The sequence below is a fragment of the Penicillium taxi genome (genome assembly GCF_028828555.1).
Source record: "Penicillium taxi strain IBT 34144 chromosome Unknown utg000004l_segment0_segment0, whole genome shotgun sequence".
NCBI classification, from domain to species: Eukaryota; Fungi; Ascomycota; class Eurotiomycetes; order Eurotiales; family Aspergillaceae; genus Penicillium; species Penicillium taxi.
In genome coordinates, this window is record NW_026643206.1 from 2,855,963 (window position 1) to 2,872,061 (window position 16,099).

The following is a 16,099-nucleotide window of genomic DNA, read 5'->3' on the forward strand; positions in this document are numbered from 1 at the left end:
ATATAGCTACGGCATTCTACGCGACTTGCGATCATGACATCGACTACACTCCATGGTGAAAACCATGGAATTCAGATTGGAAACAACTACGGCTCTGTCACGGAGGAATCCCGGGGTAGGTCTGATGGCGTATCCATAAAGCTAGGCTTAAGCTAACACCATTCATCTATAAAGCATATAGCAGCCAGGATATTGATCGGATTTGTCTCCAAAAACTTTGTTGCCCGGACTCCCTAGCCGTGAAAAACCGCTTAAAAGAGGCCAAGGACAAATTACTCCGTCAATCATTCGAGTGGGTTCTCCAGGACCCACAATACCGTAGTTGGCGACATGGGAACGATGTCTGTCTTCTCTGGATAAAGGGTGGTGCTGGGAAGGGGAAAACAATGATGTCGATTGGCCTGATAGAAGTACTCTCACAGAGACAAGATATATCTACTGTGGTGACATATTTCTTTTGCCAAAATGCCGATAGTGAGCTGAATACCCTAGAATCGGTCATTAAAGGCTTGATTCTTAGGTTGGTCAGCCAGCGAATCGAATTGAAAGAGTCTTTACGACGTCGATGGGACCCAAAGAGCAACCGTTTTAGTGAGGACGTTAGCTCGTGGCGAGCTTTATGGAGCATATTTCTAGAGATGCTGGATAAGTGCAACGGCTTAATGGTATATATCATTGTGGATGCCCTTGATGAATGTCAAGATAGCGGTATGGCCGACTTCTTGAAGCTTGTTGTCCGAAATGGTCTTGATCAACCCACCAAAATCAAATGGCTCTTGACAAGTAGGCCATTGGAAGCTGCAGAGCGTATATTACTAGCTGGGCATGAGCAGATGCAAGTTAGTCTAGAGCTCAACTCAGATCATATCTCCCAATCTGTACAGACTTATATCTCGTACAAAGTTGATGAGCTCAACCGTCAAAAAAGATACGAAGAGGCACTCATGAGAAAACTGAAAGCTGAGCTTTCTGCGAAAGCTGAGGGCACCTTCCTTTGGGTGAGCCTAGTATGCAAAAGGCTTGAGAGTATCGGTGCGGATGAAGTTTTGAACACTCTTCAAGATTTACCGCCTGGACTACATCCTTTTTACGATCGGATATTAAATCAGTTACATGAAGGCCAGCCAAATGATGTCTATGATTATATGCGGCTCCTAAAAGCAATGATGCTGGTGTATCGGCCTCTGAAAGTGGAAGAAGTTCCTAGCGTGACTGGTCTATCTCTCGGAGATGATAGAATCAAGTTGTTAGTCAATCATTATGCATCTTTCATCAGAATGCAGGGAAACATTATTGAATTCGTCCATCAATCCGCTCGAGATTACCTAGCGGGGGAGAGTGGATTGGCTATACTTAACTCACACGGTCACTATGAACACTATGATATTGTTCTTAACTGTCTATCTTACTTATGTGGACAGCTTAAAGTCAATCTTATGGACCTACCGCGACCTGATTCGACTTCGAAGCTTATAAAATCACTCAAAAGTGAGAGAAAAAGCATTCTACTGTCTTCACTTGACTATGCGACAACATTTTGGGTACAACATCTCCAGAAAGTCCCACTAAAGATCATAGCGCAAAGCAGGCTCATCGAGGAAGGGCTAGTTGGGTTATTCCTACACACTAAACTTTTAGAATGGCTGGAATGCTTCAGCTTATTAGATAGGTTACCTAAGGCCCTTGAATCAATCAGAGCCCTAATAGATATTACCAAGGTAAGTATTTAATATTCCTTGATCTTTTTTCTTTCCTAACAGTCTATTAAAGAGGGATTCGCCAGTATTAGCCCTTATGCAAGACGCTACACGTTTTCTGCTACGACATTTCTATAATATGGCTCATTGGCCGTTACAGATATATAGCTCTGCTCTTATCTTTAGTCCAGAAACAAGTATTGTGAGGATAGGAAACCTGGACAAAATTCCAAAATATTTCAAATGTTTTCCCAGGATGGAGAGCACTTGGGCTTCTCTTATACAGACACTCGAAGGCCACTCAATCTGGGTCACCACTGTGGCGTTTTCTCCAGATGGCAAGCAGATCGCATCAGGCTCTGATGATACCACCATCAAGCTTTGGGATAGCACAACAGGGGACCTTCAGAAGACACTCGAAGGCCACTCATACAGGGTCACCACTGTGGCGTTTTCTCCAGATGGCAAGCAGATCGCATCAGGCTCTGTTGATAGCACCATCAAGCTTTGGGATAGCACAACAGGGGACCTTCAGAAGACACTCGAAGGCCACTCACACTGGGTCACCACTGTGGCGTTTTCTCCAGATGGCAAGCAGATCGCATCAGGCTCTGCTGATACCACCATCAAGCTTTGGGATAGCACAACAGGGGACCTTCAGAAGACACTCGAAGGCCACTCACACTGGGTCACCACTGTGGCGTTTTCTCCAGATGGCAAGCAGATCGCATCAGGCTCTTATGATACCACCATCAAGCTTTGGGATAGCACAATAGGGGACCTTCAGAAGACACTCGAAGGCCACTCAAACTGCGTCACCACTGTGGCGTTTTCTCCAGATGGCAAGCAGATCGCATCAGGCTCTTATGATACCACCATCAAGCTTTGGGATAGCACAACAGGGGACCTTCAGAAGACACTCGAAGGCCACTCATACAGGGTCACCACTGTGGCGTTTTCTCCAGATGGCAAGCAGATCGCATCAGGCTCTGCTGATAACACCATCAAGCTTTGGGATAGCACAACAGGGGACCTTCAGAAGACACTCGAAGGCCACTCACGCGAGGTCACCACTGTGGCGTTTTCTCCAGATGGCAAGCAGATCGCATCAGGCTCTGATGATACCACCATCAAGCTTTGGGATAGCACAACAGGGGACCTTCAGAAGACACTCGAAGGCCACTCATACAGCGTCACCACTGTGGCGTTTTCTCCAGATGGCAAGCAGATCGCATCAGGCTCTGATGATACCACCATCAAGCTTTGGGATATTGCAAAGTCTCACAAAACCTCAAAGTTTCTTGGCCGTCGCTTAGGTAGTCGTTTCAAACTCCGATCACGAAAAGAAATCGAAACATCTGAACCAGTGCACAACCTCAAATTCTCTGCAGATAACCTATATCTTATAACAGGTACTGAGCGAATCAGACTTGAAGATACTGCGACAGAAGACCACGATAAGAGTCCACATTCTTTACAGGATCTCATTGTGAAAGGCCAGTGGATATGTTATGGAGTGATGCCATTTCTTCGGCTATCATCAGATATACAGCTAGCATGCCAAGATACGTACGATGATAAAGTAGCTATTGGATTGGGAACTGGTCAAGTATTGACGTTTGGATTCGACAGAAGTATTCTGCATTCTATGCTAGCGCCAGGTGCAGTTTAAAGTTAGGTGGTTTAAAGCTTAGGTCTAGGAATGTTTAATGAATATATACATGCATATAATCCAAGGCCGAGTCAGGATCCACCGTCAGGAACCAGCCATATTTGATATGACGGAGTGGGACTGAAATAATTTTGATGTTGTTTTAAGATTGTCTAACGGAATGTTGTTAGACTGGTCGTTTACAGGTGGGACAGATTTCTCATTATGGGCTTTACCTTGTATAGGCTCACCCGATGCATTGTTTCAGTGGTGTCTGCAATGGTTCGTTATGGCGCGTGGAATCTGAAATCTGATGCATATAAAAACCGAGAGAATACTACTTACCCCCCCTTTGGAATGTTGCATATTGCAAATGCCAACAAAGATCCTTGGCGCCGCAAAAAACAACGTATATCTACTTTACTTTCGTTTCCATCATCTGCGAAGAAATTCTCCACTTCTTGGGCTTCATTCATGTAACATCTAGAGCTCTCCATTAGATAATAGAGGCTCCTTTGATGGGAATAAACACAGTCCTCCCTACTGCACCATAAAGCTTCATCATTCTGCTTCATCAAACCACCCCCTACTATCTATCCAAGATTCCACTATGGAAGGTCTCTTTGACAAACTTCCCAAGGAAATTAAGGAAGCTTTCCGTAATATTTGTTTGGAAGACTTGAAGAAGGCCATACCCAATATCACGACCGAAGACCTCAAAGAGCTCGCGGCGACTATTAAGAACCGCACCGAAAATATTAGCGCTGAAGATATCAATGATCTTTTCGCAGCTGCGAAAGAAAAGTGCGAAAATAATTCCATCCAGGCCGCAATCCTGGGCCTGCAGATTCTAATTATGGTTTTTCCCTTCGCTATGATCACGCCACTCCTGGCTGTGCTTGGGTTTGGCAGCACCGGCCCCGTACTTGGTAAGTCCAATTTTTCGTCTTTAACTTTACTTTTTCTAACCTGGTGTGTTACTAGGCTCCCTTGCCGCATATTTTCAATCAATGTATGGTGTGAACGCTGTATTCAGCCTGCTCCAGAGTGCTGCTATGGGTGGCTATGGGGCGCCAATTGTGTCTAACATTGCCAGGGGTTTCAGTTTCGCATCTTGGGTTTGGGCTAATTCCACAACGACCAAGACAACTGAAGGAGAATAAATTGAAAAGGCAATTAAAATGTCAAAATAAAGGCAAAGCATAATGAAATGAGAAAGCTTGTTGGGGTATTACTAAGTTTTTCATAAAACATGGGTATATAAAAGCAAGGCTACTAGGTATAAATACAATAATTTAGGGAACAGATCATCACTATGATAACTTCACTAATTGTTGGATGGTGGGGCAAATGTCATCGGCCCCGGAGCTGTATATGGCGAGATCAGAGTAGTGCCTCTCTCAAGTGCCGCCCGACTACGCTTCTGCTCACGTTTTATGATCTCCTTCTCATCTTGAATCAGGGTGCAACATGTACAGCAGGTAGCCCGGACACAATCAGATGCAACATCACCATGAATTCCGTACGCCTTCCGTGTCCGTGTGTGCTGGATAGTAGCAAAAAGCCCTTGTGAGTCGTCAGCGAAGTGTCCACAAGAATCACTGTATTAGACTTACATTGACAACCACATAATAATGCCATGCCTGTGCAAGATCCATTGCAAGTCTCGTAGCCGAGCATATTGGTTGGATCTTCTTTTCGCGATTTCATGGAGAGTCGATATTGAGTCCTTCCGTATAAAATGCATGGACATGACAAGCCCAGGCAACAGATCCCGATCCTGGAGAAGTCGCATAGTCCATTATACCATGTTCCGCCTTGGACTTCTTGGTTTGGGTGTATTATCTGTCCGGGTTGGTGGAATGAACCCAAGTCTTCCAGTGGTCCATGCTTTGCCGCTGTTGGAGGTGGGAAGTAGGGCAGTTTAGGAGATTGGAGCGGGTTTGCATCTGGTGCTACTGTCACCGTATCATTTTGGTTGAGAGGTTCGGGATTGGTCTTCGTGGGTAAGGGGCCTGGAGAGTTTGGTGGCTGGGGGTCTGTCTCGTTGGAATGATATGGTGGATGAATGGTACTTTGTGGTGATTGGATTGTTGTTGAGTGAGGGCAATCAATTTGATCGGCAAAAGGTGCGTAGTTTGCGGGATGTTGGTCTAGTGATGGATACTCGGAATATGAGCTAATGATGCCCTCCCGCTGTAGTTGTCGCTCTTTTTCACTGGGTATGTATTCGCCTTGGTAGGGAGCTTGGTAGGGAGCTTGGTATGCATACTGATCCGGATGTACCTGTTGTGTATACTGAGCTGACTGTTGAATATTTCCTTGTGCATATTGGGTTGGATGCTGAACGACTTCGGTGGATTGCTCGTATACTGGCTGCTGTGAAGTAGGTAGCGGTGGTGGTGATGATGTATAGAGTTGATAACGGGATGAGGGGTGCATTTCCACAGGCGTTTCCATGAATGAATATCTCTGGTCTTGATTTCCATCCTGAACCTTTGGAACATCTAACTTCAGTGGTCGACTCATATTGAAGACCGATAATTCCGATAATGATTTCTCTGAGGTGACTCGAAGGTTTGACAGCTTGTAGCTTGGATTTTATATTCAACTAGTCAGCCTGCACACCTGGGCAAGGGACGTTGTAAGCTTCAGCTTTCAAAACTGTTTGGGAAATGAGAATGTGCGGCAAGCGCTTGACTCCTGGGCCGCAGTATATAGCGACTCACAAATAGGCATGCGCCTTCAATTGGGACCCATATGGCAAGACGTGACGGGAGGAAGGTCGACAGAGTGGGGATAGCGAGAGCTGCGCCGAAGGCTAGGAAATGCATATGATGAATATGAGTGGCGGAGGAGGTCGAGGTTCATCAAGAACCCTAGTCGTCAGATAAGCGGTCTAGGCACTAATGCATGTACTTCACATGGTCTTCAACTCTGGTTGGGTTTCGACCCGCCCGGCTCCTCCTCCGTTGGGTGTTAGGGCTACACTCGTCACATTATTGATCACACCTGGTCGCTATCCGGGCGATCTCATGATACTCTAATAAACCATGTTCTACGTTTGTATATACGGGCTTAAATGGTTACTAAATGCTAAATAGTTTGAGGTTTCATTTAGTATACTTCCAATGTTGGCCTGGCATCAAGTGTAAAAGTAGATGGACCTCAGGAGCATACGGCCTGGAGAGACTGGAATTACGGAGCTAAGAGCCCTCGGAGGAAAAGACCGATGGAGCTGTGTAGAGGCTAGTCCTAGGACGTTCGGTGACAGGGATGCCCCTCATATACGTACTTATAACCTGTTATCTTTCAAAGTTGAAATGAGCATTATCATTATCCGAGTGAAGCAACCTATTTTCATTGAGATCAATATCTAGATATTAGATAGAAACAGGCTAAATCTAGTAAAATTCCAAGGTTGATTGTCCACATAGCCACAGTTCATAATCAAGAAGCTTGTAAGTAGAAGTGCTTGGTCTTTGCCAAATTAGTCTTAGCCTGGCGACCCCACAACTGCGGGGATTCCCAGATAACCGTTGGCGATTCACTTTGTGATTCAACCAGCTGTCATTTTCATAAGTTATATGATTGGACGATATTGATCTATTCTTTGGAAGCTTCGATCTAAAGCACTGAAGTGGATCAGTTGTCTATCTGCATCCTGTATCAAGAAAACCCAGCTATCATCCAGATAAAACCCCCCATATCGCCTATAAATTGACCTCGGGAAAGTTGGCGGTTTTATATCGGTAAACTTTGCGGGGACACATTGATGATAAGCTTAGATAAAGGGAAGAACTCACAGGGTTACGAGTTATTCCATGCAACAGCGCATGGACCTCAATACCTTGGGGGCTTGAAAGTAAACAACAACCCGAATAACCACAAATAAAATTGGGTATCTAAATAAACTATTTGTAGGCTTACTATATATGATATGGACATATTTATTGGACTATATACTACGTATATAGTTCACTGAAGAGATTGCTTTCTTCAATCTTTACCTAGACATGACTTCATTCAGCCTCGGATGACGCAACGGCTACTTAGTGACCGTACCACCCCGTCGGATATAGAATAATTCAACGAGCTGGCAATAGAACGGGGGAAGTTACCATTGCCTGCCAATGCCAATGCCATTGTCAATAACACGAGGGCCGAGTACATACACTGTCGGGTCTCTGCCTGGAAGAAGTGATGCATACTCATGTTCTTCTATCCCGCCTTTCTCCACCCTACCTTCAGGGGAGTAAACAACCCCACCTTGAGAGGTATTTAGAGTGATAACCTAGTTATCGAATGTCAGTTCGTGAGATTTTTTGAAACAACAACTGAAATATTCATTAATGTATCATTGATCGACAGATCAACCTTGTTGACTCTACTGTCTCTTATTTGGAAATCGGACCAATAATGGCAGCTTGCGAGCCCTCGTGAAGCCAAGTTAATTGGAGAATAGCGCTGAATTTGAAATACCAAGCATTGATCAACTTGCGATCAAGGATTTTGACTTTCAAGTAAATCCTCAATTTAGAGCAAGGCGCTGGGAGTAATGATTATTGCTGTTGTTGATGCTGTTGGTGTTAATGTTGCGGTTGTTGATGTTGACGTCGTTGTTTTTGTCTGGGGAAAAGCTTGCAAGTCGCACAGGATCTTCTTCAACTGCATCCTTCAATTTCAATTCCCCTTTCAAATTTGCAAGACCCTGCTTTGCCCCTTTATTCCTCTTTCTTCTTTTTACCTTCTCCCTTGATTCCAAGGTTATTTTATACAATCCTCTTCCATCCAAATTCTCAGATCGAAGGGATCCACCTCAAAAGGTCCAAGGGCGGTGACGAAAGATCGGCGCCACTGTCCTACGTATTTCACCTAGACCAAACTCCATTGAGATTTCTGTCAATCCTTTATCTCTCAGCGTCTGGACCTCCTGCTTCTCTCTTTCCGGATATCCGATCGACCGCCAGCTCTCCAGTAAAATCCCTTCCTTGATCAACGTGGTCATCTCCGGTCTCGTTTCTGCACCTCTGTGCTGCCGTCCCTTACTCCACTAGCCTTTGTTTCTATCGTCGTGATACCAACGACTACTTTGTCTCGTCCACGTTGTCTTTGGCGTTCTAATTAATCTTTACCCATCATCCAACCAACTGCGGCTCCGCTTTCTTACTTTCCGAGTCTGAAGTCTCGACCAATGTCACACCCATGTCGAACCCGCCGCCCGTTTTCGAAGAGGCTTTGCCTCGCCCCCTGGTAACACCTGCCGCGCCTACCCAACATGATTGCTCCGAGGAAGCTGAGAGCTGTCCGACCGGCTCACGTCACCACTTTTTGCAGGATCAGCTCTTGTCCCAGGGAGCTCGACAAGCGCCATCCCCGTCGCGTGCGGAGTCCCCCACAGTCCACCAATGGTCTCAACCAGTATCTTCCTTCTCCATCAAAAGGTCCTCGACGATCCCGCTGGAGAAATTCACACATCCTCCATCAATCCATAGCCCTCAACTGTCTGAAAGAGACAGTATCTTCGCGACCCATTACCTTCCCTCTGATAGCGCCGCAACCACTCCACAATTGCGGCCAGAACAGGCCTCAAATAATGAGCGCCAGGTAAACTCGATCCCCAGCCTTGACGAAGTACCCGCATCTCCTACTCCTGCCCCGAAGGTTTCTTCCCTACGTTCCTACGTCGATCCTTCCCACATGGAAGTTGACGTCCGTAGACACAATCCATTGCGCTCTTCTCTTTTATCCTCTGAAGTTTCCCATCTGTCCCTTTTGCGCGCGTCAATCTCCTCTTCAGATCAGGCGAAACGCCAGGAATTGCATACAAAACCCCCCTCATCACATCAATTACCATCAGGCGAAAAAGGTACGAAGCCCAGTGGCCCACAAGACTCACCGGCTGAACGTAGTCTTCTTCCGTCCCCACTAGGAGATGTTTTTAATTCTCCCATCGAATTGACCTTCCCCCATGTCGGGCTTGACAAGCTGAAAGACGATTCGCAAGGCGGGTCGCAACTGCCACCGACGGAACATTCCCGAGGCACCACCGTCGAACGGAGTACAAGCAAAAGTCGCCGTGGCCGTGGACGCGTGGATAATTCAATTGAGGCAGATCTCACTAATGTGGAGCCTGTCATTAACGTGCGCAGTCGAAAATCGAGTCATTACCTTGGTTTATTCAAAGAGAATACGTCGCCGGACCGGAAACGACGGGAGGACCGCGAGCGACAACAAGATGAGGCATCGGAACCTACCCGCCGTGCAATGGAACACGATATTCAAAACCAGAGTGTATCATTAGAGGAAGAAGGACCAGTCCACAAAAGTAGATCTCTTCCATCCTTCCTCGATGGTTCCTTTGACGATGTTCCCGTCAAAGTGACTGAACAGGACGGACACCTCGGACGTCACCCACCACCACCATTACCTCGCAGTCTTCTCGAAGAGATTCGAAATTTTCATCTCACACCTGGTGGAGACCATGGATCGTCCTTCTCTAAAAGTATTCCAGCGCAGTATTCCGAACGTGGCCGCGAATACTTCCAGAAGGAACCAAATGCAAAGCCATTTTCCGAGTCTTTGAGCTCCGTTGAACCCATTGATTCACAAGATTTGATACTTAATGAGAATGAAGTGGAAAATGAACACATCAAGTCTGCTGTATATTTTCCCCACAAGCGTATCCCACCCAATGACGAGTCAGACTTTGAAAAGCCTTTAGTGCCAGACTCGCATAGCGTGAAGCCAGCCACAGAGCAAGACCATGGGGTAATGCTAGTGCCACATGATCGTGATATCTCTGAAGAGCAGGAAGTGGGTCATGTCGATATCTCCTTCTGGTCTAGAAATGAAAATAGGGTCCTTCACGGCGATCTTCAAGACCTTCGCTCTCAAACAGGGTCTGTTTCCGAGACGTCGCTTGGTCCGATCTCTGAGCGCAGCTATGACTCTGCTTGTGAATCCGATACCTTGTCGTCAACAGAAGGTAGTGTACGTTCTGCTCATGAGGATTGGGAAGACGATGCTGAGGCAACCCCGACTGCAACCCCCACTCAGCGCTCTCATTTCCCTTTGAGCCATAAGCCTACGGGACCACTTGGTTCTGTTGAGTTGAAGCCGTACAGACACCAGGTTGGTGGTCACACAACTGTCTTCCGCTTCTCCAGGCGTGCAGTATGCAAACAACTAAATAATCGAGAGAATGAGTTTTACGAACGTATTGAGCGTCGGCACCCTGAAATCCTAAGATTTCTTCCGAGGTAAGGGTGGATCTGATTCTTTTGATTGCCCAAAGGTAATTTGATATTGACGAGTTTATTCAGATACATTGGTGTTTTGAACGTCACCTTTTCGAAGAATGCCAAGCGAGCAAAGGACGCTGTCGAAAATGCAGGCGTCAATCCCGAAGATCAAAACCAAACAACTGCAGAGGAAATAAATTCGAAAATGCTTGAGGAACCGGCGCCACAGCGAATTGTAAGCCAGAGCCAAGTGACTGGGGTAATTCCAAAAGTCATACTGGAAAACAATCGCCATATCATCCCCGCCGACCTTTTCTCTCGTCCGCAACGCCCACGGCTGCTTAATGACCCAATCATGAATCGTCCCCACTCCGCTGATGAACTAGGTGGGTTTTCATCAGATTCTGACCCATGTTCGAATAAGAGACCTAAGATTTGGGGTGCTACGACTGTCAACACAAAGCTGCAAGAGCAGGTTCTTCGTGAGGTTTTCAGTCCCCCAGCTATTCACCATCACAGACGTCACGCTCGAGGACATCTTTCGAGGGCCACGTCTGATATCCCACATCGGCGTGGAATTGCTTCGGAAGACCATGGCTCAAATGGTCGCCTCTCGGGATTGAGCAAGGTCCAGTCTCTTCAATCTCCTGCTATGGATATTCCACCTTCCACTCAGGATGTACCTCCTCTTTCATCATCCGCCTCCACTGCCTTGGATAAAAAGCGGGATCGCATGGAGCGAGTTCAAACAGAGGATGAGGAGGGTGAGAAAAACTCCGCTGATCGTGGTCAATCGGTACGGAGACGTCATTCCGGAGGTGGACTGCAGAGACGGGGAAGCATCAATTCGCGCAACACGGCTGGCGAGCTCCTCTTCTTTGAAGATGAGGGTTATGGTGGTGATAAGGAGGATGAAATATTTTCCATGGATGGTGATACTCAAACACTCTCGGACCATTTCCCATCAGCAGAGCCTTCAACACCACCTTCTCCTCGAGACATTTCATCTCTTGAGACTGCACCTCCCACCAAACTATCACTCGCCGTTACTCAAATGGCATCTAAAGATGATGTCGGCTCCCACTTGCCGAATAATCCTAAAGAGGCACAAAAAGTGAATGAAGATGAAGAGCGTGTTCAGCTCTTCCTACTCCTCGAAGATCTCACTGCCGGAATGAATAAACCTTGCGTGCTTGACCTCAAAATGGGCACTCGGCAATACGGCATCGAAGCGAATGAGAAAAAAAGAAGTCCCAGAGACGCAAGTGTCAATCGACTACTTCGCAGCAGCTAGGAGTTCGTCTCTGCGGTATGCAAGCTTGGAATGTCAAGAAGCAAGAATACATATTTGAAGATAAGTATTTCGGTCGAGACTTGAAGTCTGGCCGTGAATTCCAAGATGCACTCACCCGCTTTCTTTACGATGGTGTGAGCTATGTTAGCGTGGCAAAGAAGATTCCCGTTATTTTAGAGAAATTGTCGCTGCTTGAAAACATGGTTCGAAGACTTGAGAATTATCGTCTCTACGCTAGCAGCTTGCTTATATTGTATGACGGTGAACCTTCAAATGACCCACCTGCAAACCCCCGTCGTACCAAAGATCGACCAGCTGGTCCGCAGCGTCGAGCCTCCGAAGAGGACCACTCCAAGGTCGGCGTTCAACTTAAGATCGTTGACTTCGCAAATTGTGTGACTGGCGAGGACGAACTTCCCCCAGATACACCCTGCCCACCATACCATCCAGGGGATATTGATCGCGGCTATCTCCGTGGCCTTCGCACACTCCGCATGTATTTCCAACGCATCATGAAAGAAATTACTAAAGATGATGTCTTAGAGCGTGGAGAAGGTGAGGCCACCGCGCTGGGTTTTCAACCTGCCGTTCGCGAGTCCCCGTCGAATCAATATCTTGATGAAAATGTCATGGATAGCGATCCTGGTGAGGTTAGTTTCTAAGTCGACCTTGTTGACATCACTATTCCTCTTTTTTATCTTTCTTTCATCATTCGGACTCATTGCCGACACGTAGGCGTTTGGGGATAGACAATAATTCCCTTAATATGTGCCTGCGACTTCCACTTTTCTTTCCGAGCTGCTCTCAACCGGTGCAGTACGACTAACGACCTCAACGTTCTATGAAGCCTTGTCAACGCCCGGATGCATTCAGAGCCTGGCGGGTTTTGTTTTTTCCCCTCCCCATTCCCAAATTTTCATTCTTCTCTACCCCAATTTTCTATTCTCACGATCACATGTATAAATTACCCTTTTTCACATCTTTAACTCTTTTGAGCTTGGCTTTCAATTCTCGGTTGTTTGATTGATAATACCCCACATGGTTCCTTCGTCGTCCGGGCTCTTTGGAGTAAGGCTATTGCCTTCGTGGCGATGTACAATGATATCTCTAGTGCTAGACAAGAATACCTTTATGACAACCTGTTTGCCCTATAACTTTTAGTAGGTGGCTTTACCTCAGTATGCGTACCTAGGTAGTTGATTTAGTGCAAAAGATAACATCCACTCTACAATTTAGTGTAAGGAAGGCCGAGAAAGTCCCCTGGTCTTCTAAAGCTGGAAAAAGTATCTTGTTTCGTGTTATGCCCCATATAAAGTGAAAATTTGCAAATTTCAAGACGATATTTACCTTCAATGAGTACTCAACTGTTGGAAAGGAATCACAATTTTCTCAAAAGAGCCAAGTACAACATGTCGAAAACAATTACGCAATCAACGGCACTAGTAACTAAGGTCTTGACTAAAATCCCCCAGTAAGCCCTCTAGGGCTGAACTTGAAAGACCAGAGTCCTGCAAACATACGGGAAATCATAACGGATCTCAGAAGGACCTCGTGAAGACTAGCTAGGAGACGCTTAATTATAAGGGGTGCGGGTAGCACAGGCACTGGCCTGTTACATAGCTCGCCGAGTTACATATACCCGTCGATGATATTCAGCCGTCACCCAGATCTCATCAGTCTATAAAACATTTTTTATTGATCCGTCATCCAATTAAGATGTTCTCTGCCCAAGCTGAACATAATTATCTAGCTCTTTCAGTTAAAGGAGGCTTCTGAAGCGCTTCACAGCGTGAATAGCCTCTTCTAGCTAAAGCTTTTCGAAGCAAAAGTAAATGGGATGTACTACATCCTAGCAACCCTCATGGGTTAAGACTTTCAGTGGCACTCTCTCTCACGCCTCACACTTCTGCACCCTTTTAGGTAATAGCTCAACTACACCTGTAATCCTCGCATTGTCATCGAGTCCATACCTCTCGTTGTCGAAACTCCACTCGTGATTTGCTGTGACCCAATTTCCAAGACCTATTGCATAAGATGCAAGTTCCTCCTCCCAAATGCTAAAATTTGAGTCCATGATCTGCATAAATCGTTCCATAAGGTTCTCGAGTCTCTCGCTGGCGAAGTCAATCGCACGCTGTATAGAAATCTCTTTTTCATGAATAACTACTGTCACAATATTATGTGTATCCCCTCTACTCTGCTCGACATTGTATGAACACAGGTCCTGCAAGTCCAGGCATTTAGTAATCTTATTAACGTATATATTGCCCCAGCGGGCCCGGGAAGTTGGAAAGAGAGTATAAACTTTTTTGGAATACTTACATTATGTATGACAATCATTTCTGTGCTTAGTTTCTCCAGTTTTTTGATCTTTGGGTCGCTTAGTACCTCCTCAGAAAGACTAGATGACAGAAGCAGCATATCAAAGCAGCACTGTGCCCCAACTGTGTCTCTTCGAATGTTCATAGAAGATCCGATATTCCTGGTTTGGGTTTGATCCCGATCACTTGCTTCGTAGCATACAGCGTCTAGATATAGACCAAAGTGATCCACGAATCGTTTGACAAAGTTTTCGTTTCCTATAATGATTGTGCGTGACCAAAAGCTGGGAAAGATTATAAGAGGTTGAGGGGAATATAAGGATAATGGTATCTACCTTTGAATTATCTTTCCAAGTATGTGCTCATCATCGGAGCGCTTCCTATCAGGATTTCTATTATTTAATCAGCATTTTTTATCTTAGCGTCAGGAGCTGCCTTCATATACCTTAACACATCCATGATAACGTCGCAAAGGTCTCTTGCCTCGGTAGTGTCAAGCAAGTCTGTAGCTTCATCAATAATGCGATATATGACTACTAAATCTGCTGCAAGTCTGGCAGTATAGAGAGGCAACGAAGGATAGGCTAACGCAACGAGCAGAATAGGTGCCGCCTTTTCGTACACCTTTTGTGCCTTAACATCGAAGACGCCAAAGCTTTGGATCCAAGCTGCGCTATCTGCTTTCATTGAGTCATAGTTTGAATTAATAGACCGTTTGAACGGCCAGTTTTTGGAAACAGTTGGAATTCTGATGAAGTTGATATTTGTAGTGTCAGAGAGAGCCATTTGTATCTGTGAGATTTGGTTCTTGATGTATAGAGTTCTTCTAGTGCGTAAGCAAGTAGTGGCTTAACCGGGCTCAAATTTTGGCAATGCGATCTTATTTATATCTCGTTATATATAAATATCTATGCGATGACTTGCTTAAACAGTTGGGTTAGTCAACTGTTCAAGCAAGGGCATTCTTGATAGCCACTTCAGTGGCTGGAACACCATATTTGTTTTTTTCCTTATGTTTTATTTTTACTCTTGCTAATTGCCAGTTACATGGGAGATTGATCCAGTTTAACTATCACAGCCAAGACTCTAGAGGAGAAGAGCTAAGAAATTTGAGAGACTCATCATATCTCTTGGTACATGTGCAGCATTCCTCTGACGCTGTTGCAAATATATACCGCTATTTATCAAGTATTATAAGGAGAATGGCGGTGACAGTCAGCTGCCTAGACCTGTGCTATGCTTATCAGAGGTTGGATTCAGATGTAGATGTAGATGTATATGTGGTACATATGCTCTCAACAGATCACAATACTCTCAAATACTATATTACATATTTCGAATAGCCCTATATAGTACAAAGAAGCCAAGGGTGGTCTTTATGATCTAGTGAGAAAATGTGCATGTCCATGCTCGTCACTTGTTTTGCTTGAAGTTTAGAAAAGTGATGGTAGATAAGCATCGTCGAAATTATTTTGCTGTCCTCCCCGCGACCTTGATATTACGGCCAAGCAGGTGAACGATATTACTCCACAAGGCAAAGTAAGCCACACTACACGTATGCGGTGGGCCTTAGCCAAACTCCAGCGCTGATGATGATCTCGCCTTGCTTCCTCTCATGCTTTGCTGGGCCTTAAGGTTGACTAAAGAAACGGAGGTGAAGTTCAATATGCTATCCTGAAATCATGGCTACGAATCAACTCAGATGTAAATTTTGGCTACTGCACAAAGGCTGATAGTCCAGTCGAGCTGCTGACTTTAAAATAAGACGCCAGGATAAGTGGATCTTGTTTACGTTCTGATCAATTTCCACAAACATCCACGAACATGCTCGTTCCAAGTTTCGGGGCAATCATACCGCGATTTATTTGGGCCTGATTTGACTTGAGCCCCAC

At 45.6% G+C, this 16,099-nt stretch overlaps 5 protein-coding genes across 5 annotated transcripts; 3 read left to right on the plus strand and 2 right to left on the minus strand.

Moving 5' to 3' along the window:
- Nucleotides 1-33: 33 nt before the first annotated feature.
- N7495_005983 (G-protein beta WD- 40 repeats containing protein) lies at nucleotides 34-3,369 on the plus strand (the record flags this gene model as incomplete). The annotated part of the gene is made up of 3 exons (XM_057208634.1): nucleotides 34-115; nucleotides 175-1,718; nucleotides 1,771-3,369. 3 exons carry the CDS (start codon nucleotides 34-36, stop codon nucleotides 3,367-3,369), a joined length of 3,225 nt encoding a protein of 1,074 aa, XP_057062408.1.
- A 589-nt stretch (nucleotides 3,370-3,958) lies between these two features.
- On the plus strand, nucleotides 3,959-4,511 carry N7495_005984 (interferon alpha-inducible IFI6/IFI27 family protein; the record flags this gene model as incomplete). The annotated part of the gene is made up of 2 exons (XM_057208635.1): nucleotides 3,959-4,277; nucleotides 4,333-4,511. The coding sequence occupies 2 exons, from the start codon at nucleotides 3,959-3,961 to the stop codon at nucleotides 4,509-4,511; spliced, it is 498 nt and encodes a 165-aa protein (XP_057062409.1).
- A 164-nt stretch (nucleotides 4,512-4,675) lies between these two features.
- On the minus strand, nucleotides 4,676-5,877 carry N7495_005985 (DUF614 domain protein; the record flags this gene model as incomplete). Its single annotated transcript, XM_057208636.1, has 2 exons — nucleotides 4,676-4,914; nucleotides 5,118-5,877. The coding sequence occupies 2 exons, from the start codon at nucleotides 5,875-5,877 to the stop codon at nucleotides 4,676-4,678; spliced, it is 999 nt and encodes a 332-aa protein (XP_057062410.1).
- A 2,676-nt stretch (nucleotides 5,878-8,553) lies between these two features.
- N7495_005986 (inositol polyphosphate kinase KCS1) lies at nucleotides 8,554-12,548 on the plus strand (the record flags this gene model as incomplete). Its single annotated transcript, XM_057208637.1, has 3 exons — nucleotides 8,554-10,610; nucleotides 10,674-11,842; nucleotides 11,887-12,548. 3 exons carry the CDS (start codon nucleotides 8,554-8,556, stop codon nucleotides 12,546-12,548), a joined length of 3,888 nt encoding a protein of 1,295 aa, XP_057062411.1.
- Nucleotides 12,549-14,538: 1,990 nt separating this feature from the next.
- N7495_005987 (terpenoid synthase) lies at nucleotides 14,539-14,894 on the minus strand (the record flags this gene model as incomplete). The annotated part of the gene is made up of 2 exons (XM_057208638.1): nucleotides 14,539-14,599; nucleotides 14,653-14,894. The coding sequence occupies 2 exons, from the start codon at nucleotides 14,892-14,894 to the stop codon at nucleotides 14,539-14,541; spliced, it is 303 nt and encodes a 100-aa protein (XP_057062412.1).
- Between the last annotated feature and the right edge of the window lie 1,205 nt (nucleotides 14,895-16,099).